This window comes from Battus philenor, unplaced genomic scaffold (genome assembly GCF_028537555.1).
Source record: "Battus philenor isolate CCGP_79_NKW_IND1 unplaced genomic scaffold, ilBatPhil1.0.hap1 SCAF_14, whole genome shotgun sequence".
Taxonomy (NCBI): Eukaryota; Metazoa; Arthropoda; class Insecta; order Lepidoptera; family Papilionidae; genus Battus; species Battus philenor.
The window spans coordinates 190,134-213,772 of record NW_027181676.1 but is presented as its reverse complement, the minus strand read 5'-3'; the positions used below and the strand labels follow the sequence as shown (position 1 = coordinate 213,772).

General features: G+C 38.6%; 1 protein-coding gene across 1 annotated transcript; it reads left to right on the top strand.

Annotated features, from left to right (window-relative positions):
* The first annotated feature begins 14,560 nt into the window (after nt 1-14,560).
* Nucleotides 14,561-16,227, top strand: LOC137933766 (GS homeobox 1-like). The gene has a single exon (XM_068777811.1). It carries the CDS (start codon nt 14,588-14,590, stop codon nt 15,485-15,487), a length of 900 nt encoding a protein of 299 aa, XP_068633912.1. The 5' UTR covers nt 14,561-14,587; the 3' UTR covers nt 15,488-16,227.
* The last annotated feature ends 7,412 nt before the right edge of the window (nt 16,228-23,639 follow it).

Genomic DNA, 23,639 nt, shown 5'->3' with positions numbered 1-23,639 from the left:
CACAAGCATTCAGACGTAAAAATAATGGCGTACGAATGACTCCACGTCTGCCGCGGTACTATTAATCAAATGCAGACTCAGCGGCTAACAAAGAGGATGACTCAGCAACTCCGGCCGCTGCTCTCGACTACCCCGGCGGCTGCCCCGGCGGCTGTCCCGGTCGTTACCTTGGCTACTACCCCGGCTGCTGCCCCGGCGGCTACCCTGGCGTCTGTGCGAAACTAATGACCCCGCGTGACACATCGGGAATTTAATTTCTCGCCCTTCGCGCCGCTCCCTGGCATACGACTTCAATTTAATAACGGAACGCCTTTAAAATTGGACCTCCGGCATTTTTAATTTAGAACTCTTTCGTTTTTTAATTTTGGAACACTTTAGTTTTCAATCGTTTCAAACTAATTGCCCTTGCGTCTGCCATGCATAAATAAGGATTTTTTTTTGGCGATGTCTTTTACTTTAGCAAATTTTCCATTTTTTTAAATTAACTTCTTATTCTCACATCTCACGCATAATTACTTAAATTGAGATAGGTTATATTACATATATATTATATACTATAAAATAGTAACCATATAACACTATTTTTAAAACCCGGCGGACGGATACTCTATAAATAAAAGCACACACACATATTTTTTAAGTTTGTTTTTAAATATTACAATATATAATTTTCTTGTCGTAGTTTATTCTAACACAACTAATGGTAGTGACTGTTTCCTAAATCATTACTGTGCTGTGTTTTTGTAAAATTTACATAAGAACGCATGGATATTAAAGTTAATTCTTTTTTATTGTAATACATATATGATATGCGTAAAATTTAGTATTTATTGTTTTAATTATTTTATTTTAAGTTCTTTGCAGGGTGTTCAAATTGATAACATTTTTATTACAACGTTTCAGCAGCACTGAAAAGTCAAAAAGGACTATTTTGTCTTTTGTTTGTATTGGCTGAAGGAGTATGACAACCATATTTTTCCACTATCTTCTATTTAATCTTGTTCGATCCGGTGTACTTTATTTTTCCTGTTGATAATGTAATATCATATTGCTTTTCGTGTTAAAGTTCCACACTACTGCCTGGTCAGATTCTTGTCGGGGTGCATTCCCCAGTCGTGATCAGACGAACTACGTTTCATTGCACCCCGATACGCTCATAGTAATTTGAACCGCTTGGGCAATGTGTACAAACAATTGCTTTATTAAATTCATTCAATTAAACGCGTTCCAAAAGGTAAATTACCCAAACTGCCAGTGCAGCGCACTCTGACTTCACAAACGACATTAAAAATTTAAAAAAGGAACAAATGTTCTTAGCAAACCAAACAATCGGCCCTCGAGCGCACAAAGCTCGGCTCAAGGGATCGCGGAGAGCTTAAGAACGGATGAAAAAAGCTCGTCAACAAATGTCACAATGCGAGAACAAGCGTTTATCGTGTTCCTGTGTTCTTGTGTTACGGGCGCAACACAACTGCGCCACAATGCGGCTAGTCCGCGGTGGGGTCGTTGTGCAAAACTCACCGGTGTCAGTCATAAGAGGCAGCGATTTCAAATGCTTACAGGACAACATATGATATAATTCTGGTAACTTAACATCACTTTTGTAGTTTATTTTGAAGTAAATAAAATTTGTACATGAACAAAATCTTTTTATTATTAGATTGTTAAAGATAAATCAACCAATGAGTGGTTTGGGTATTTAAGCTTTTATGTACAAAGGGATACGATTTAAGATTGCGGGATACGAAAGCAATAAATTATAAGAAATGGATGGAGAAATAAGAGACTGAATCGTAAATATTTAAAATTGATTTATTCGCGTCATCCGATGGACAGGACCAGAGCCTCCCCCAAAATCGACCGTTCTTGTGCTGCCTACGTCCAGCGACCGCGATCTTGAATAGGCCGTCTGTCCTCCTAGAGGAGGACCTACCAACGTCGGGTCTTCCGGCTCGTAGTATTTGATAAACATCCGTAAAAAATTGAAATAGTCAATGGTAAACTTTGTATAAAATTTAATATCTAAATATAAAAATCGCTGCCTATTTTCACTTGTACCACGGGACTGAGGTACTCGACAATTTGTCAATAACTTAAGAGGTCCTTGATTTGACAGAAAACTTGATTGAACGGCGCCCTGCCCTGGGAACCAGGCGCCTCGCGGCCTGCGCTCGCGAACGATTCCTTTTCTTTGACTTCAAGTATTTTCTAATTAAATAAGTTAAATAAATTATATGTATATAGCGGAACACGCGGCGGTTTTGCCATTCTTTTCCGCAACGTCTTAATTCACGTTCGAAATCTTTATTGAATTACCATAAATGTTTAAGAACTCGTCGGCCTCCCAATCCGGCGTAATATTCTAGAGTTTAGCGGCCTGAACCGAGACTCCCGGGGGAGTCGTCAAGGTTCGTTAGCATAAAAGAGGTTCCAAGCCTTCGCACTTGCTGAATCTTCGAATGACAATTGGGCAGCAATATGACTCAGATAAAAAAATCATGAAAAAAGTCATGTACTGTAGGCATTAAGAAGAAAAAGACAACACAACTTTAAGTGAATTTTTCTTCTGCATTATGTGGGTTCCGCGATTGACATTTTTGTCATATTTTAGGAAATTAGACACATAAGATACAGAATGCGGGCCCGCAAAGAGAGCGGGGAACAGCTAGTATGTCCATATAGCTCTCATAGATGATGTTAACTCCGTAGAAATCTACAGAAATTCCGAAGTCATTGACGTAGCCCGAAGAATTACTCGTCTGTGAACTGTGAAGTATCAGCAGGCGGGTTATAAAGCGCGAAAAACAGATGAGCTTTGGGACCTTAAAGTGGAGACCACAGACCTGCTAGTGCAGCGTAGACAGCGACCGGGTAGACAGACTTGAATCAGAGCACTGAATCATAAATAACTTTTATCAATACTTGCCAGGGGTCCAACGCTTTTGAAATGGAAACCGCAGACTAGTATACGTATCGTAATACGTTCAAACAAGGTGGATAGACGGCTTTATTTAGGTCATCAAATGAGGCTTAGGGGGTGGAATTGGTCTGCCGTTTTCCAAAAGTCATAATGGAAGTCTATGGAGAAAGCCTATGTTCAGCAGTGGCATCCTTTAGCTAAATAGATAGCGCACGACTAGCACTCAGTTGATGTTTAAATTAAAAATAAAAAACATTCAAACACATTAAGAGTTTAAAATTAAGAACAAGGGTTCAGCATTAAATTGTGTGTGCGTAATACTAAAATCGAATCTCCCGATAAAAAATAAACACCGCGGCGCAAGTGTTACCGGGGTAATGTCGATTTCACGGCGCCCTGTAATTAGGGCGCGCGGCTCCGGAGGGAAGGTCTTCGCCCCCGCGCCGCTGCCAGCGACAGGCAGCGCCGGCGCACGTGCGCAGCCCTGGAGCTCTGCTAACATGCTTAATTAACTTTTATTACTCGGATAGTGTAACGGACGTGACTGTAATAACATAGCCGACGGGTCCCGGGTTGGAATCTCACTTCGCAAACGTTTAATCGATCGCAAATTCAATGCTGTTTTATGAAAGAAAATAATACGTTGATTTTTCGCGCTAGATTTTTTATATTTATCGTTTGACGTACTTTGTTGGCTCCGTTAAAACGCATGGCCGCCAACCAATTACACTACACCTAAATTTAGGTGATAATAATTCAATGTAAAATTTAAAATAACCTTATTTAAGTAGGATTTAACACCCATTTATGTTGTGGATGTGTTAAATCTCTTTCTCGAGTAAGAATAATCGAACTAAAACTCAAAAATTACACAATTTGTAGATAATGGATTGTGTGCATTTTCGAAAATCTTTCATCGCAGTACAAAATTTTGACGATCGCTTACAGCGAAGAAGGGCAACATTAAAATAAAAAGAACATAAATGGATATGTCAATATTTTTAAATGACAATAATTTATCAAAGAACGTCAAATATTTTTTTAATTAAGCGTCGAAATCGTCAGACCGGCTACTGTGGAATCTTTGGGGTAGCCCTATGCCTTATAGCGGGCGATCATCGGTTGACATAATGATGATAATGAAGTTTCTGAGGTCAACCGCTTGCCTAATCATTTGATTTCGGATTGACGTTGAATAGAGGGACACTCACGTTTAGTTATCTAAAACCGATATTGATAAAGCTAACAATAAAACACTGATAGAAATCTTAATGTAGCTCATCGGGTGCAGCTTGATGTTAAGTATCCTGTGGAACATGTGGCAGTACCATCACGTAGTTGTAAGCAAATGTGCAGGAGAGGTAAACACGCTCCTTGGCTTGTTATCATTTTGCGTCTAGAATTACATCAAACACCTGCATCTAGATTTGTTTATATTTACAAATAAATATCTGTTAATAAGTTCCTCTTGAGGTTGTAGATCAAACCCCGCTGCGGGCGCCAGCTAGGGGCAAGTTATAATTCGCTCAGCTCCCGGTGGGCGCGCTCTAATGACGTTCCCTTTGTTTGGACTTCCCCGCCACCTTCGCGCGTCAGCGACCCCGTGGGAACCTTATAAATAAGCCTATTAACTTGATACACCTATTACTTAACTGTAATCATAACATTAAGCAAAACAAAACCAAGTACGGAGAAGATTCAAAAGTTATTTTAAAAATTAGATAATTACTATAAAATAGTAGCAATTATAGAATTTTTAATAAATGTAGCGAAAGATGGAAAGCGACGCGTAAATGAGATGTGAATAAACGCTGTGAGAGAAAATGTAAAGGATGTGGGAGAGAGAGAGTGCAAAATAAAAAAAGTAAGACGAAAAATATATTCTGAAATATATCCTTGTCCCAAAAATAAAATAGGAGAACGAGAGGCCTCCAATAACGGAAGCCATGAAAAAAATGAGAACATTAAAAAATATTTCGAACTTAATATGAAACAAGATAAATTGATCATTTCCAATTCTTCAACTATACGAGAAACTATATTTATCATATACACTGATTTAAATAAATAAAAATTAGAACACAGTAGAAGGTCTACTACTGTACGTAAACCGCTGTTATTTCAAATAAAACCAGTGTGAGAAGCCTGCATACAGCGTCTTTCGACAATCACAACAAACTCGCCTTTCCATCTTGTTGGAGCGTACTACGAGGCACATGCTGATCCTTGGTTTTCGCTCCAAAACCTTAAGCCACGACTATTATTGGTAAAAGTTATTTACCATTTAGCACTCCGATTCAAACGTGTCCGTGACTGAACTTGGATTACATCACCCACTGTTTTCGGGTTGACGCTACCACCACTTCGGTCAACATTAGCACTTGTAAATGAATTGACTAAAAGAACCCAAATAACGTTGTTAATATAATTAGTGAAAACGTTCAGACAAAAGTCAAACCGTCTGTTCTGAAATATCTCATTTGCGTCTCAGTCGCGTGCTCCTCAGTCTTACCGCTCATATACCTCTGGCAGCGGCTAGCGTTCCCGCGCGTACTATGGCATAGAGAGTGTACATTATTAAATGTAATGTAAACTGTTCACTGTTACAGCTGCTTGTGGGTCAAAATGTAAAAACCAAAATTGGCTACTTCAGAAATTTTTTTTCATGGATATGAAAATCTCAAGTAATCAACCGTTGGTGGCAAAAGGTTTTCAAGTGGCGACCACAAGCAGGTAGTTGCGGCGTGAATTGGTCCCTATTAGGTGTACCGACAACATGGTCAAGGTCACGCTGCATGCGGGCAGTGCAGTGCCTATCATCGAGGTGATCTTTGTGGAGGTCTAAGTCTTGCAGAGGGCGTCTATCGACTGATGAATTCCGAGGTCGGTCAGCATTAAAGGCGTTTGGCAAGAACCTCGAGCTAAACTATTTCAGAAAACCATACAGCGTGTTTATTATTAGAACTGATAATACAACCAGCAGCTCGTTTAGTTAAATATGTTTTTGAAACTAAAATAATACAACTCGTTCCCGGTACGCAAATGTAATGAATTTTAATAATAAATACCGAACGCCCTGTATCCGAGCGCGTACGTAGCTCCAAACGCATTAATCTGGTCGCGCTCGCGGGGCGCGCACGCTATTTGTCCGGGGAGAATTTTCATTTTTTAATTAAGTCCCCGCCCGGGAACGTTATGTCTTTTTCCGTTAGGTTGGCATTATAAAGCCATAACACGTTGCCAAAAGATAGGTGCTGATGCACGGAGATTTATTTAATTTTAAAATTTTTACTGTGAACTTTTTTTCTACCCGTGTTATACTTGTAAGTTTTCAGTGGAGCTTGAATCTTAAAACCTCAAAATTTATGTTATGAGTTTTATAAGTTACATGCTTTTTTTCTTCTTCTATTTCTTTATTTTTCTCAGCAATAAATTTAGTGTCCCTCTCCTTCATTTGTCTTCAATTTTCCCTGTTTTGGGCAATTAAAGACAACTGCTGCCCGTCACTTTCATATTGTCATCACTCCATCGCATTAGTGGCCTTCTCTGTGATCTTTTCTGATCGTGGTCTTCATTTCACCTGACGATTGAACTTTAATGAAAAATAGATTTCCAAGTAAAAAATTTTTCAATTTAAAGTAAATTTTTAAGAACACTGTAACTTTTTTAACATTTTCTTTGTAATTAGATTTAAATGTCGTCAAACCGAAGTGATTCAACCATTTTCTGTTAGAATGTTAATGGCGAAACTTTTGTATTCAAAAAATTTTTGTGACGTGACCAAAAAATTAGGAATCGTGCATATACTTCGATCAAATGCATCTGTTTGCCGAAAGTACCGCACTCCATAATTACCTATAGCATATGTTTACCGAAGAAGTCATTTTTTATGCAAATATCAATATGTTTAAACGTTTTTATATAAAATAAAATTAGTTACGCAATTTATTTGAACACGATGTCTGATTTCGGAATTGAATTATAATTGTAAAGATTTTAATATCATACATAACGTAGTATAAAGGTACTGGTACATGAGGGTTTTTTTTTACCTGACTCTTTCTGCTTTGCAAATGACATTTGCAGATTCCGCGGATATGAGGCGACAAGGCGCAGAGTGTTCCTAGCCTAAGACCGCTTTCAAGGTAGCGAAGCTCGCAGGTTCTTGGAGGGTCTCGGTTCGAGACGCTACATACTACTGTTTTATCGGATTAGAAGGTCGTCGTGCTCTTAGATCGCTTCGGTGAAGACTCTATGAAGTGACTAAGCTCGGGGACATCGACTAGGGCTGTCACTTGTCGATAATATCTGCTTGGCATTCCGACACAAGGGTGCCCAAGAGGGCCGGACCACGGAATTATTTATTTTACAGTGTTGTAAGTTATGTTGAGATGTTATATTTGTAAATACACGGTTTGATATAAACTTTAGACTTCTATAGACTTTATAAATTCTATCAATGGCCGGAGCAAGAGATAGTGGAATTTACATAACACAAAAAGTAGCTTACCACTACAAACGAACTCGCGTTTCATAGGTACGCCATCACTAGTAGAGGTAAGTACACGAGCCAGCTGACATTTTTGATACATTGAAAAAGCTTAGCCGAATGTTTGTGCATTATACGAACCAAAGGTTCACTGAAACCATGTGTGTTGATGACCGTGAGAGATCCGGCCGACCGCAGTCAATTCGAACAAACGAGGCCATTAAAGCCGTCGAGGCCAGAATTCGTCGAAATCCCATAAGGAAGCAGAAAATCCTTTACAGAGAAAGTAAAATCCTACCGAGGACACTTTCTCAGATTATCAAACAAAACTTAGGTCTAAGGGCTTACCGGAGATACACAGGACATACCTTAAACCAGGCACTAAAATCATCATAGTATACAAATATATACAATCATCGTAGAAGTAATAACAACACGAAGTCCAAAATAGAAGTGTGTATATTCATTTGAGCTTCGTCCGTATTTATACCGATGTAAATGAAGAATTATGTTTATGTGGCTTCGCTTTTCGATGCGCCGCTAACAATGTCGTGATGTTGTTCCTATATATCAATAACATTCCTGACTAAAAATAATGATCTATACACTCGCTAAAATTAGTAATTTTTGTATAGGCAATTGTGAATCCTTTCGCAAAAGGCCTTTCGTCTTATGTCTAAATATTATAATGCAATAGGTTACACAATCATTGGAAACTTCTGTCTCTGGCCACTGGTTTAAAGACATATGCAGAAGTGATCACAGAAAAAGGTTAAGAGTTTGTTTTGGGCACTTCTAAGAACAGAAATATTTTAGATAAAAAAATAGAAGAGAAAACGGACCTGTTCAACATTGAAAACTTTTAAAAGAATTCTTATAGATCCAGAACTTTTTAATTAAACTTTTTTTATATATGACTCTACTTTGCTTTGCAACGTGTTGTAGTTGTAGAAAAGAAGTAGAGAGAAATTTCACAACGACACATATTTAAATAGTTTAACATGGAAAGTTAGAAAGTAAAATGGTGTTACTACAGGGGAGGTTGCTGCTCTTGTTCTTCTGTTATGCCTCTCGTAATTTAGACAATCACTTTAAAAGATCCAAAGTAGGTGATAAGTGTGATTGAATAAAGAAGCTCAAATCCACGTTTGCGTACTACGAGGCAGTGACGCTAATGTTCACGCCCGCGCGACGTTCGTGGCGCGCTGAGATTGTAGTTCTAATCCGATCTCGGTAAACAGGTCAACAATGCGCGCTGCAAGCGACACCCCATTCATTCCGAGAACACACGGCCCGGGAGAGCTTTGTCCGGATCCCGGAGCAGCCGGACAATAGCGCAGGTGCTCATTAAATAGCCTTCGCAAGCTCGTTTCCGGTCCGCCATTGAGTGGTCGAGCCTCGTGTAAAGGTCCGACACCTTACACAGAGCCTTTTAATTGTATTACCCCGGCCGCCGCCCGCCCGCCGCGGACGTGCTACACGATATTAATTACCTGCCATTGTCGCCGATAACGCTGCAGAGCAATTGTTTGTTTATTTCTCTAAGTACTTTATTTATATTTCTTCAATAACTCCAAGATCCAACCCGTCTTCAAAAAATTTTAAACAAGTAAAAGGTATTTCAGACTTATAAAAACAGATGAAAGTCAATAAAATTTTATACTTCATTATTAATGAACAATGATATTTTCTTTTACTTATTCTCTCAGCCTATAAACCTACCTACTGCAAGGCTCTTCCAAAGATCGCCACGATGCCTGATTTCCTGCGGCCTTTAGTGTCTTTTATTCCCCAGTGGGACGCCTGCCCACAGTGCATCTACCAGCCCATGGTTACCACTCGAGGGCCTTTCAGCCCAACGGCCATCGCCAGCACTGCAGCATCAGACGAGCAACTCTTTGAGCTGCGTCAATGAGCTTAGTTTTTCTGCGGATCTTCATCTTAGCATTTAATAATTTTCTTCAGTTCAAGTTTTTATTCTATATTATTATAATTCTCCAATATCTGTATGTAACCATATTTATATAATAAATTCAACCGAATTTAAACAGTGCACAACTTTTAGCCGCTAAAATACCATCATTGAAAAATTATGAAATTGATTCTATTTACAAATTGAAAACATTTACAACAGCTTCTAATGACTATAACATTGTTGTAGTTCAAATTTTTCTTTTCCTTTTTTTCTAAACTTACAATACCGTCTATCACTGTACGTTAGGACAAAGTTTAATTTCAAATATAATTCACTCTGTGATAAGCTGAGCTCAGTATGTGTTTTAAGCAGCGGGTCTAACGCAATGTCGTATGTTGAGGAAATAAAAATATTATTTTTCTAACTATTTCTTTTTATGCCCGAGTAATTAACATCGAAATTAAGAATTTAAAAAAAAACCAGTACTGAGTCGAGAACTGTGGAAAGAGTCGCAAGTATCAACAAAATCAATTCTGTTTACCCAAGAAGAAAAAACAGCTTTGGTATAAGAAAAAAAATGAAACCGTCAAACAAAAACTGAAGCGACCGCCGCACAAATAACCCTTTAGTATTTTGCGACCGTATCGATTATCTATCAAATTAGTTATTATTCCCGGATATATTTAACTGAGATGGATATGTCAGAAAAGGCGAACGTCCCACCTGGTGAGGTACGACGCTCGCAACCCTTTCCCCCCGAGCGCAGTGCAGTGCAAATTCGCCCCCGCGTCTGCGCCGGCGCAGGCGCAGCGACCCGGCAATGTTTGCGATACATTGTTACGCGCGCATTGTCTGCCGATTCGTGATAAGGCACCCGTTCGTCAGATCCGCACGACGAGATAGATCTGTTGCAGCATCCGCGCCTTTGCTGCGCAATCGAACGCCGCCGATTTTTTCAGAACAAACTCTTTGTTGCGCATCAAAAGGATTGTCGTGAAACACGCCGCTAAAGGATTCTTTTGACCAAACCGGCAGAATATTCGCCTGATATAACATACATTGATTACTCTGGACTGAAATAAAAAAATCATGGACGATCGCATCGAAGTTACCATTTTTTTATTATTTATTATTCCGTAACTTGAAAGTTTTGTCTGCTGTACTTATTGCCTCAGAGCTAATCAAGCCGTTGGTGAAAATATGTTGTGATTGTACACAACATCAAATATAAAACTGAAAGCTAAAGTCTTACGTCAATCTTTGGTCTTCTCTTTGGTCTTGGGTCATTTGTAACTAATTGTATTATTGTTATTATATTTATTTGTCTTTAGTTTAAATTTTGCTTTGTTGTCTTTGTATTGTTTTTTTCTTGAACTTAATTATTTTTTCTGAAATGAAGACCTCGGACCGGCTAACACAGCGAAGAACGTACACTCAGAGACAAAACAGACGCTCTTGTTAATAAATAATAAATCTATTGGAACTTACATTTAAATACTGTTGACTGTACAAATGTTTCACTGTTCCTTGCTGCGTCGCGTACAAGTCTTAGCTTATCTGTTTCTATGGTAACGTTTATGTAAACATAATGTCTTTATTAAAGAAAACAAAGAGCTCGGTGATGCCCGTGCGAAAAAATTCAATCAACAGAACGTTATAAAACTAACTACTGTCAATTATATACAGAAGAATAACAGAAACGTTACTGAAGCGTCTTTCGTAACTTCTCTCAGCACTAAACCCTTAAGTGGAAGTAATGTAAGCCTTACAATAACAATACATGGAGCCTTATTTCGGTGTTTCGTAGCCACAAATCAAAATGCTAAACGCGTATAATGACATACTTAGTCAAGGTACTCTGTCGACTCTGAAATTATGTGACGGGCGCTGTCCCGCTAGTTTGACCCAAACGTTGAATTATTTTTATAGCCTCATTATTATTGTTACTGAAGGCAATGAGAGTTCAAACTTATTTTATTTATATCAACAATATTTTCACATACGCTACTATATGTTCAAGAACATATTATAAGAAATTAGATAGAAGTGATCCGTAACAAAAGTGATATTTCACCGTCGGACAAGTTGAAAGGACTTGATTGAAAAAAATATAGGTTAGGTTAAATACTACGCTAATTAACCCATATTAACACGTATTTAATTAATTATCAAAATTCGACGAAGCCGGGGTCTTATCTTGAGGGATCTTTCGCCTAAGCGATCCAAGACCTTTTCAGTTTCTCAACCCGCGCACTGCGCTTTCCGGCAACTTTAGCCTTAATGCTAAATTTATAAATTCAGACAAAAATAACCCAAATATAGTTATCATAATTATTTATTTGTTATTTTTTTACTTTTTTAATTACTGATTTTTTTAATTATTTTATTGTCATCTCTTCTTTGCCAGACCCACATTCTTTACACCAAAGTGCAGTGTTAAATATATAAGAACAATGTGAAAATCTAATCATACCATATGATTGGCTGGCTCAATGATTTTCTTTGGTATTATTTTGTTTAAAAAAAAAACTTCAGCAGAACACACACAGTTTGCCCGCGAGCGTTGAGAACTCGCTGGTTATATCAGCTTGGCTGGTTTTGCAATTAAAACATTAAGACAGTAACAGACGTGAATACACCTCGACTCGTATATTTCAGTTATTTGCACAGCGTTCTCTCTTACGGTATTTTATTATGGAGCAGTGCTGGCGATATCAATTGTATATTTATTTTACAGAAAAGAGCTGTACGGGCTATTTATAATTTAAACGCTACAGATTCCCTGAGAGATGTCTGTACAATGTGCAATACATATTTAATAATACATTATTTATGCGCCGTAATTAAAAATCTTATAAGAAAAACAATGACAGACACGTGATAAATAAACACGTTACGCCTTGTTTTCGTCTTCAAGCGTTAACAAAACCTTAATGAGTCAGATTGTAAACATACGTATATAATAAAGTTGAACGAGATATCATAAACATTCCGTTTCTTGATTATAAATCTAAAATCAATAGTATACTATTAAATAACTCTTATTAAAGCATTGAAGAGTTTTTAGTTGATCGGAATGTGTTGAACTTGGTTAGTTGATTCATTCACAAGGTTGTTATTATAATATAAACATGAAAAATTGTTAAAGTTCATTTAAGAGAGCAACTATAGAATTTCAGGCCGGCTCTACTCAGCAGGTCAGCGTTGCCGGTGGTAACTTACTACTTATTAAGTTAAAATAATCAACAATCCAAAAGCGCATGCAAACGACTTAAATGAAGATATTTTAAATTTTGAATTTGAATTTGAACGTCATTAAGTAAAGTTAACGTTAAATAAATTAAGTTAGCCTACTGCCTTTTTCGGATTTCAATATTGCTTGTAGTTACACAAGCAATATTGGAACCCGAAAAATGTGCCAAATTACATATACGTACATACGTTGTGTTATAAATACATTAAAAGCTGATAACAATTAAGTCAATTTTCTCATAAAAAAGGTTCATCACATATTACAATAGATGCAGCAAAGGGTTCCGTAATATTTATCTGAAAAACCTCTCGTAATACTGATATAAGATTAGTTGATATATTTAACACACAATAAAGATAAAATTTACTTGTTTCATTGCGTTCATATAAATGAAAGCTAAAAAATAGGACTCGAGATGATAACCAGAGAATAAATAACATGGAAAAATTTAAGTTTATTAAGTAGGTAAAGGCATTCCATTTGTGACGGGGAACGAACCATACAGTGCGCAGAAAAGATAACTGCTGGGACCTTGATGTTTTGTAGCGCTGAAAGTCCAGCTGCAACGTGAACAGGCGGAAGGTCTCGGAAGACGCTGGATGTAGGCCACTTCCATTCTGGAGGAAGCCATATTTCCAGCCTCTGGATGTGTTGATGGTTTCATTTTAATTTTTTAAAGTCAATAATTTTTCATTCATTTGGCTGGAGCAATCAGTAGTTACCATATTCGGTTTGCCCATGTACATGTATGAGGTACAAGTAAATTTGAACAAAACCAGTTTCAGATGAAATTGTACGATAAAAGAAATGCATTTAAATAGCATAGGCCTTAAATAAGAGGTCCTGGTGGGTCCCTTGCGAACGTAGCCGCCCCAGCGCCCGGGCGGCGACGTCACAAAGGCCATAACGAAACACTTGGCGTCCGCGCAGCTTGAAAGGCTTACTTACAAATTAATACTGACATGATAATAACATAAATTGATTCACAATTACATCGCTACCGAACATCACTCCACCCTTTGATATCCCGGCGGCCCCGCGGCCTGCGCCCCGGCGGGCGGGGCTAATGTGTACCCACCCCACGCTAAAAGATTTCTTTGCAAGTATCAGGATCACGCGCGCAGCATACGGCTCATATTATAGGGTATTCATACTTAATTAATACGATGTTTACACGCCGCCCCGACCGTTTCGATACTTGCAATATAAAATATTATTTTTATGTATGCTAAACGCAAATGATACCAAATATACAACTGTCAGTATTTATTATAGATTAACATGGACGACAATGTAACCTGAAATCCACTAATATCTTTGTGACACTATGAGATATATGATATACTTCTACAAAATATTATATTTATTGTTCCGTAATATATGTTTGGTTTAAATTAATGTTTTATTTTAATACGTAAATTTGTACAACAGCGATGCATATTTAATATGGCGACGCGCATAAAAATACTATCAAAAACCACGTACAGAAATCGCAAACAGAACTGCGGAAGAAACGTTACGCGTGTGCGATATTACTCTTATCATGGATGTGTTCTGCGCCAATTTGATACTTTTGCAATTAAATAAAATTTGATCTTTGCTTGAAAATTTACTAACTTTCATGTAAATAAACAAAAGCACCGCTCCGCGGATACTTCTTTCTGCTTTAAATTAAAATCTCAAGAAGAAGCACACGTGAGATTCGAGCGAAAATTGTATTTAATGAGATAGATATTGGGGACGTAGCGTCCCATACCAAATTATTCATAGCTACTAAAACGTTCCATTCATAATAATACATTTTTTTCTCTGGAATAGCTGCGCCGGGCCGCCGACAAAAGGGTGGGACGGGCCTCGTAATTGCCGAAACGCTTCGAGTGAGGCCTATTGTGTTTGTTTACAATGGGGTGCACTAAGTGGGGGTAGTTTTTGTAATTGTTACTTTTAGAAGATCTCGCCCTTCGTAATCAGTTGTGAAGCGAACTCCGCACCGTGTACTACCGTAGTACGATGTCGCGCTCCTTCCTCGTGGACGCGTTGATCAGTGACTCCCCCAAGGACTGCAAGAGCGCGGAGATGGCCGGCGACCCGCTGCGCCCGTACGCCGGCTTACTGGCACCGCCCAAGTTCCTGCCCTACCCTTACCAGGGGAACCTGAACAACCTGTTGTCCCTCGGCCTGCAGCAGCAACATCGTGCGCCGGACCTGTTCAGACCTTTCTTGGAGCACCTCAACTTTCGTTACCCTCTGCTACATCAACTGCCACCCCGACAAGATTTTTACGAACCAGTACAAAGTGATACCGGAGCGCCGGAATGTCACCGGAAGACTGAAGACCTGGAACCGGTAAATTTCGTAAGTAGGAGAAAAAAATCCGTTTCACCGTACTTGCATCATCCATACAAATCCACGGCCGTGTCGCCTTCCAAGAGTCAAGGTCAGAGGTCCCCGTCCCTGTCGAGCGATAGCAGGAACGGCACTCCGAGCCCTCCACTTGCACATCCAGAAGAATTGCTGCCAGGGTACTCGAAAGATCTGAAACGACTCCCCCTCAAAGAAGATTCCAGTAAGCGCATAAGAACAGCATTCACCGGTACTCAACTGCTAGAACTGGAGAGAGAGTTCTCCATGAACATGTACCTCTCTCGTTTGCGAAGGATCGAGATCGCGTCGCGACTGAAGCTGTCGGAGAAGCAGGTGAAGATCTGGTTTCAAAACCGCCGCGTGAAACTGAAGAAGGAAGAGAGCCCGATGAGCTCCGGGGATGGTAGAACAAAGAAGTGCTGCTGCACCAAAAGCACGTGCACGAAGACTTCGGACGCGACTTGTGACAACGACTCGGAGCACATCGACGTGGTCAGCGATAACGACACCAGCTACGAGGCGCAAAACCTGACGCGCTACTCCTGAGATAAGAGCTCTTGACTTTTATTACATCAATTCGCACCGCACCGCGTCTGCAGAATATCGTCCAAGGCGTTAGAAACAGACAAGAACACACTTGTAGCAGCCATGCCGGTGTAGCAGAGGTTGATCGTTTTGTGATAATTTGTAGATCAAACGCAACTTTGCAAACATTTAAGTTAAGTATAACTGGAATGAAGGTTGTCTATACATATTGTAAGGGTTGATGTGATCAGAGTGCTTTTTACTGTAGAAATTACAATGAACTGTTTTTGTAAATTCGACAATAAACATTAGTTTTAGAATACACTATTTATTGTACAGTAAATTCAAAAGAAATGTTTGCTCAAAGAGGCGATCAGGGCCGTATAAAATATTGTTAAAATTGTATATAGTGGATTGTTGTAGATCGAAGTGTAAATGAATTGTAATACATTGGAATATATTTTTTACATGAATTTACCGCTTGTTAGGCATAATAAATTTTATAAACACACTCGCGTCGTTTGCTTGCTCTCTCGGGTTTTATTACAGGATTAGAAATGTCACGAAGCCGCCAGGAATGTAAAGGACACGTTCATAAAGATTCCGCACGACAATTAGATTTCGTCCCTCCGGCTCCGGGGACAGGTCCGGCGGGCGCCGCCGAATGACTCGCTTCGAGTGGATCAGAACAGTGCTAGGAATTTTTTTAGAGGGGTTGACAAAGGGCAAGGGTAAATAAAACTAACCAACAAAATTAATTTATTTTTCAAACGCAATATATTGCGAAGAAAACAATAGTCCTCTTGTAGACAAATAAATAAGTTCTGCGACTTACAATCTTGTTTTATGTTCGAGTTCCAGGAATTACTATGGTTTTCTAAGTACATAACATTGATACTATTCATGGGAGAAGCCTTTATTCACCAGTGGGCATGTTACGAGTAAAATGATACTCGTTATGATGCCTGTAGTATCCCACGCATTTACTTCCTCTTCCGGAGAAAGACAGAATTCTCTAAACAGCGAGAACTCTGCTTTCTTTAATTCTTCTCCAAGGAGGCTTCACTATCGGTCTATTCAAATTATGTCTCGTCTGAGATTAAAGTTCGTATAAGGAAGCTGTTTTTAAAAAAAGTTTTACTTAATTAATGATTAACTGCTGAAAACTCTATTTTCATGACAAAAGAATACGGGACGAGTTCATAAACTTAAAAATAGTTACAGTTGTAACAAAAAGTTATATGAGAGATTTTAACATTCTCCTTACATGGAAACAAGAACTAAACGACTGCCTCTTGGACATTTTGATTATACATATAGTAATGTCAACGAGCATGCGCCGGGGCGCGCGGCACCCGAGAGCTTGCCGGCCGTGTGACAGAGATGTAATCATCGCAATTGCACACTTGCACCCTTAGTACTCATATGAAATGTATAATTTAAGAAATTACCCAAGACCTTTAAAAAAATTCTGAATGGGCATACGATTGTTATAATTGTATGTTACAGTAAACGATTTTGATATGTAAGTAAGGACTTACGACGACCTCATAAGAAAGCTTAACATCACCCAGTGAACAATGGAGAGGGATATTCTAGGAGTTTTATAAACGAGGAGATTTGCAGAAGAACGAAGGTATTCGACGTAGCCGGAAGAATTGGCCGTCTGAAAAGGCAAAGGTCGAGTTAAATCGCTCGTGCAAGCGATGGCAGTTAGAGTTGAAAGGTGGCGACCACAAGCCGGAAGACATGACGTGAGTATGTCCCCCACTACTTAGACATACAACATAGTTAATGACAAGAGCAACGCAAGTCCGGTGTCATCATGACGGTCTTTAGAGAAAGCCCATGCCTTACAGCGGGCGTTTATTCGCTGAAAAAAAAAGGAGAACTCCAGTTTGAGTGCTGCAAATTTCACAAAAGATTACTTGAACTTGTATACATTAAACAAATCGTCACGTTGTATCAAATAAGTTACTGTACAATTGTTAGTTTTGCAAATATGATTTATTATTATCATTCAAGAATTGGAAAAGAAAACTAAAGAAAATATATAAAATTTTGTGAGAAGGGAAATCATTACTCGGATCATTCCGCTCCAATAACCTCGCCGAGCATTTCCACGAGCGGCCGGGCTTGCGATTGTTCGCCTCGCATCCAAATGTTACGAAAAGAATTTTACATGTGTTACAGTAAGATTATTATTATTGGAATTATATTTATTCATTCATTCATGTGTCGGAGACACGGTGATGTCGGTCACAATGACGTCACTAAAATCGGTGATGACGACACACATCCACTGCGACACGATTTCCGAGAATTATAACAACAACGTTCTAGTATAGATAGCCGGTAGAGTAGATAGAGGAAATGCAAGACTGTTGTGTGCAGTAAGCCGCATGACTGTTCCAGTTGCAAGTATTACTAAAATTACGTGGCTTCATACAAATAAGCATAAAGTGCACTTGCAGCGGCAGCCCAGCGGTAGAGCACTCGGACTTACGATCGTACGTCGCGGGTTTGATTCCCGCGATACAAACTTTTTGCGCATTAATTATATAGGAATGCCTCTGCTCACAAACAAGTTTACAGAGGATGACCAGCAGTGTCCTCTGCGTACCATAATAATAATAAAACGTGATCGCCAAACCACCTGCCAAGCTTGAGGATTATGATATGTTCTCCCATAGACATCTTTGGGAAAGCTGAAACAACGACGACAGAGTTTGTTGTAAAAGCGTACGCGACAGCATTTATAAAAGAAAAGACTGTGACTTGACACGACAGCGGTCTTTTCAATTTTAATAATGAAAATACTCTCAATAATTATATGTTTTGTATTATATATAACATGAATAAAAGATTTTTAAAAATAAAACCTTTATTGCTAACACCCTGGTCACTTCAATGACGAGTTAAAAAGAGTGTCAGTAAATCTTTTTGGAGTTCTACAAAAAATTAATAGGAAAAAAAAAACAATAGAAAAATAAGAAGGACAATAATAATGAAAATAATAAACAAAAGTGATTAAATAGCGGTGATATTAAAAATGTAAATTGAGTGCAAAATAGATAATAAGTAAATAAATAAATGATAAAAATAAAAAACGTAAACTTGTAAAACTCTGGTGAGAAGGCGAACGAAGCTAGGCGATGTATGAAAGGAAAGCATTGAAAGGAATGAGATGTATTGTGAAGGAAATTAAAGGAAAGGATCGAAAAAGACGAAAAATGAGAATGGAAAGAAAAACAAAAAGAAATAATAATAATGTCAATAAAGATCTTGTCCACCCATGATAGGAGTTAAACGAAAGGTCCTAATAATATGAAATTAAAAATTACAGGCCTGCAAGGATCAACAGAAATCATATATTTTTGAACCAAATTATTTTCATCAAGAATGACTTACAAAACAATAATTAATTATTAACAATGATCAATTGATGTTGAATTTGTGTCTTGTCATGGAAAATACCTTTGTATCAAATACGTTTGATACGAATGATTGCGACGGGTAACAACTGCTTGTGAGAGTGAGAGGACAAACTTTCCTTGCTTCCTCTTAGACAGTGACCTCTCTTGATCCTTTTAGGCTAATGTTGCAACTGTTCATAAACATAGGGTCTCAGAGCCTAGCAAATCTTTTCTGCCCTTCATCTGCTGCTTAATGAGATGCAGTGTTTTGTTGACCCCTTCCCGTGAACCTATAAAAACTAACTCAAATGACACTATCATGGTGCTGTCTTCTAGTTCTATCATTTTTTATAGTGGAGCTATGGCTCTTCATGCTAAATTATTTAACATCAGTTGAATTTAATTATGTGTTTACTAATTAGGACGTAATTTATAATTAGGTTAGAGAATCTAAACCTCACTAGATGGACCGACGACATTATTAAGGTCGCCATGACGTGACTATAGATAAAGCCTTTGCCTTACAGTCAGCATCAATCGGCAGTTGTGATGATTTTTAACATAAAGTTTGTTTTAACAGAAGCCATGTCAATCTTAACACTGTTCGTTATGGGGCAACAAAGTCGTTTGTAAACTTTATGAATATGCGAAGCGATTTCACAGCGTACGAGTTATATGGGACGTTAAAGTTTGATGTTTATTCGAATTTCGAACGCGGCGCGCCTCATTTGACGCGGCCAGCGTTCGACTGCTTCCCTCACAATTATCACATTAAAAACCGAACCCGTGCACGCGGCCGCGCGCTCCCACGAGCTCCCGTGTTTGCCTTGCTACCATCATCCGTCTAAACTCAAATAACGTAATTATTTGTCGAAAACATTTATCTTCAGACGCACGCGGCCCTTGCACTGATTTACTAACAACATGCTTATTATTAAAACAACGCGTACCTTACGTAAACGACATAGAGCTTAAATTTGAAAAGCTACTAAATACGCCAACCGCATTAGCACTGCACGTGCGTGTTCATTTTAACACGATTACTTTTTGCCAATAAAATGATTATACTGAGTCTGTATTGCTAACGAAATTAGGTTTAATTTCAAATACAAAATGTTTTTACAACGGCAAAAATATAATTGTGAAGCCATAAAACGCCACGCGCTCGATTTTCATTGGTATCTGTTTGAATTCGGAAAGCCATTTTGAATTCGGAATTTGTTTTTCATCAGCCGGTTCTCGTTTACGTCCGAGCTGTCATTAAGTGTGTTCTCGTTGCCGTTGTTATTTATTTGCCGAAGCGATTTGTCTGAGGGTCCGCGTGCCGCGCTCCCTCTTGCGTCATTTCGCGCGCATCACTTGCTGATCCCATCAGTGAGGTCCCCGATATCGATGATCTGGTTTAATAGTTCATATATTTAGATATTTTCTTACTTACAAATCGCAATTACTCATACAGAACTCCTTAATTATTGTCAAAGTTTAACAGATACAATACTGTCCGTGTTACCTAGCGTCTGAACGACACGAGTGGAGTCCATGGAGTTTAGTTACGGTAAAAGAGATTTAAATTTGATGCCTCAGCGCTCTGTTACCTTTAGTCTGCAGAAATTGTAGTAAGATAAGCTTACCTTCCGTCAAAAAAGTATCAAGACGGGAAGACCAATGTATGTCTTGATTTCAGTGAGAATCCTTCAATTATTGTGCTTGCAGCCATCCCTTGATCCAATTTAAATGCAGCAGCACAAAACAATTAAACAGTTCTAGCATCACCTCCCTGGTAGGCGATGAAGAACATCGCCCCGTATTCTTAATGTTGTGCAGAGCCATAGGATACAGTGCATCATGTAGTAGTAACACTTAACTACGCAATGCAGTATTAGGTAACACCTCAATACTGTGATTTATAAATAAAACTGAGATGAAACGTGTAATTAACGTAGGTGTTTACTAAAAAGAACAAAATTAAAACAAGATACGGATGCAAATTGTAAGCCAGTAATAAAGTCTGTGATAGCAAAGTTGTGTGACAGTTGAAACAAATCTGTGATATCTTGGAAACGCAGAACTACGAAAAAAACGAAAAATGATGAACAAAAGAGAACATAAAGCACGTAAGAAGAAAATATAATAAAAACAAACAAATCCCTATCGTGGGATATGAAGTGGTGAACGAGATGTTCCATAAAGCGAAGAAGTTTAAAAAACATTTATTATTTACTGTTTTCAGATTCATTTTTAGGATTTTAATGGATTATGGCCGTTCTGCACTGCAAGGCGTGGATGGCGTTTAGCCTAAATTTTTTTTACAGGTTGCAAAGTTTGCGAGTTCCCCCGGGAGCCTCGGCTCGGGCCATATTACTGTCGTTACTAGTTTGTGAGTTCGTCGAGTTCTTAGACCGTCTGGACGATAGAGTGACCCAGCGCAGGGGCGCCCGAGAAATAAATAATACGTTCATACTACACAGTATGGTATCTTTTCTGAAGGTATTGATATCTAAATGTTTATTTGTGATTGAGTTGTGACAGCCCTGCGGTAAGGAGTGAGACCTGCGATCCTAGTTCGCGGATTCGATTCCACAGATACAACAATATAAAATTCACACTTTGTGTATTAATTATACAGGATTGACATTGGTCACATAGAAGTTTCCAGACGATGGTAAGCAGCGTCTTTTGCGTGCCATAGTAAAAAATTACGATCGCCAACACGCCGGCCGCGCGTGGCGATAATGTTATATCCCATCATGGATGTTTTAGGGGGTAGCCTGACTTGCAGTGGGCGCCACATACTCGCATGTATAATATAACTATATAGTTCACTGGTATTTATCTTTAATTATAATTAAATATTGGCAGGTGGCGGTGACAAAGCAAGGTAATGTTGCCACGCCTACTAAATAAATTAGAATCGCCGTTACCGTCTTTATTTGGTTTTTGAATAATTGCAATACACGAGTTCCATTACACCTTGAGAATTATTTTTATAATTTTCTATCCAAAATTGTTGGTGATAGATAATTTTTTTCTCTAAATAAACAAGATAAAGTACTTATAACAATAAAAAGATTATATGCAAAGTATTTTTTAAATATAAATAATCAAAGATTATTCGATATAAAATTAGTTTTCAGTCTATACAAATATTAACAATTTTTGAGATATAACCTAGATTTAGTTTTCGTCTCTGAAAAATTACAATTTCGGAGTTATCTATTTATTCGGTGGGGGCGGTGAAGTATTATATTTACATACCAAAGGAGTCCATTAATAAATCTTGACTTTGACCCAAACAGGACTATCTTATAGCCAGCATTCCATTTTTAAATTAAGTCTTAAGACCATTACGGCTGTAATGGCCGTTACTATGAATACGTTACATGTTACATCTGTTAAGATAATTTGCTTTTAATTACAGAGTGGCATACTAGTTGTGTGCGAATTCTAAATTTAAAAAAAAATCCAACAGCCGGCAACCAGCTCACAATGAGATGTAATTATAAATGCAAACACTCATATCCGAGTGCTAACGACGGAATCATGCTAATTCCCGCTCGCCCCGCGCCCCGCACCGCACGCCCCGCGCCCCGCGCCCCTCGCCACGCATCCTCAATTATTTGATGCGCCAACAATGACGACACAATATTGTCATTGCCCCGAGTCTGCTGCGCGGAAATCGACCTTACTGCCATCGACCGAAGGCGGTAAGGCGGCGCTAATCGTGTAACGCGCCGTAAAATAACTATTCCCTAATAAATCCCGTATCACGCTGACAACCGTATGTTTTGTCACTCCTAATAGGTCACAGTTTTCAAAACGTATGCTTACGTATTACAACACGCACGTTCGATTTTTAACCGTAGCACTTTTACTATAAAGTCTATTTTTCATCAAGTAATCTTTACCTAAATGTATATTCAGTTAGTTCCATATTAAAATAACCGACATTGTAATTTGATCTTCAAAACAGAGGCAATAAGTAAGTATTTAGAGTACATGAAATAGCAAGTTAAAACATTACGGGGAGAGCCCGTGCAGATGGGAGAGGACACAATGCGATATCATTTGGCAGCGGAACGGACGCGCCGGGTTCGATTCCTGACAAATGAAAATTTAAATTTGTTGCCGAGTGTGTTTGGCAAACAGAATGCTATCGAATTGGACACGGCGCCATGCGTGCGCGCAATGGAACTGTGTATGTCATTATTTTATAACGATTTACACAGTTTTATAGTCACGGATTTATCACCAGGCAGACTTTAAGTATGATTAAATAACAAGTATTATTTTCGCGGGTAATTTGGCTGTGGGACAAAAGTATAATTTATTTTTTTCAGAAACGAAAGAAAGTAAATAACCCGGCATACTGGCCAGTTGAAGTGGGAGTGGGCAGACAGACAGCACGCAGAACAGACGAACGCATTACAGTTCTGGAATGGAGACCACGAATCTTCCAAGGTCTGGAGAAAGTTGTCGGTAGTCGCTGGATGCAGGCGGCTTCCAACCGTTCCCATTGGAATTCTCTGGGTGAGGTCTACGTCCAGCTGTGGACATCTGAAATGATTATGATGGCGTAGATATACTTCTGCCGCGTGGCGCTTAAAGTATTTATAAATTTAGCGCAACGTAAAACGCGGCCAGTTTATAGATAAGAATATTTAAAAAAATAAAATTTAAAATATGAAAATAGAACTACACAATTTTCTAAGAAATTACTTAAAATTATTTAATAAATGATCATTACTGTAATCTAAATA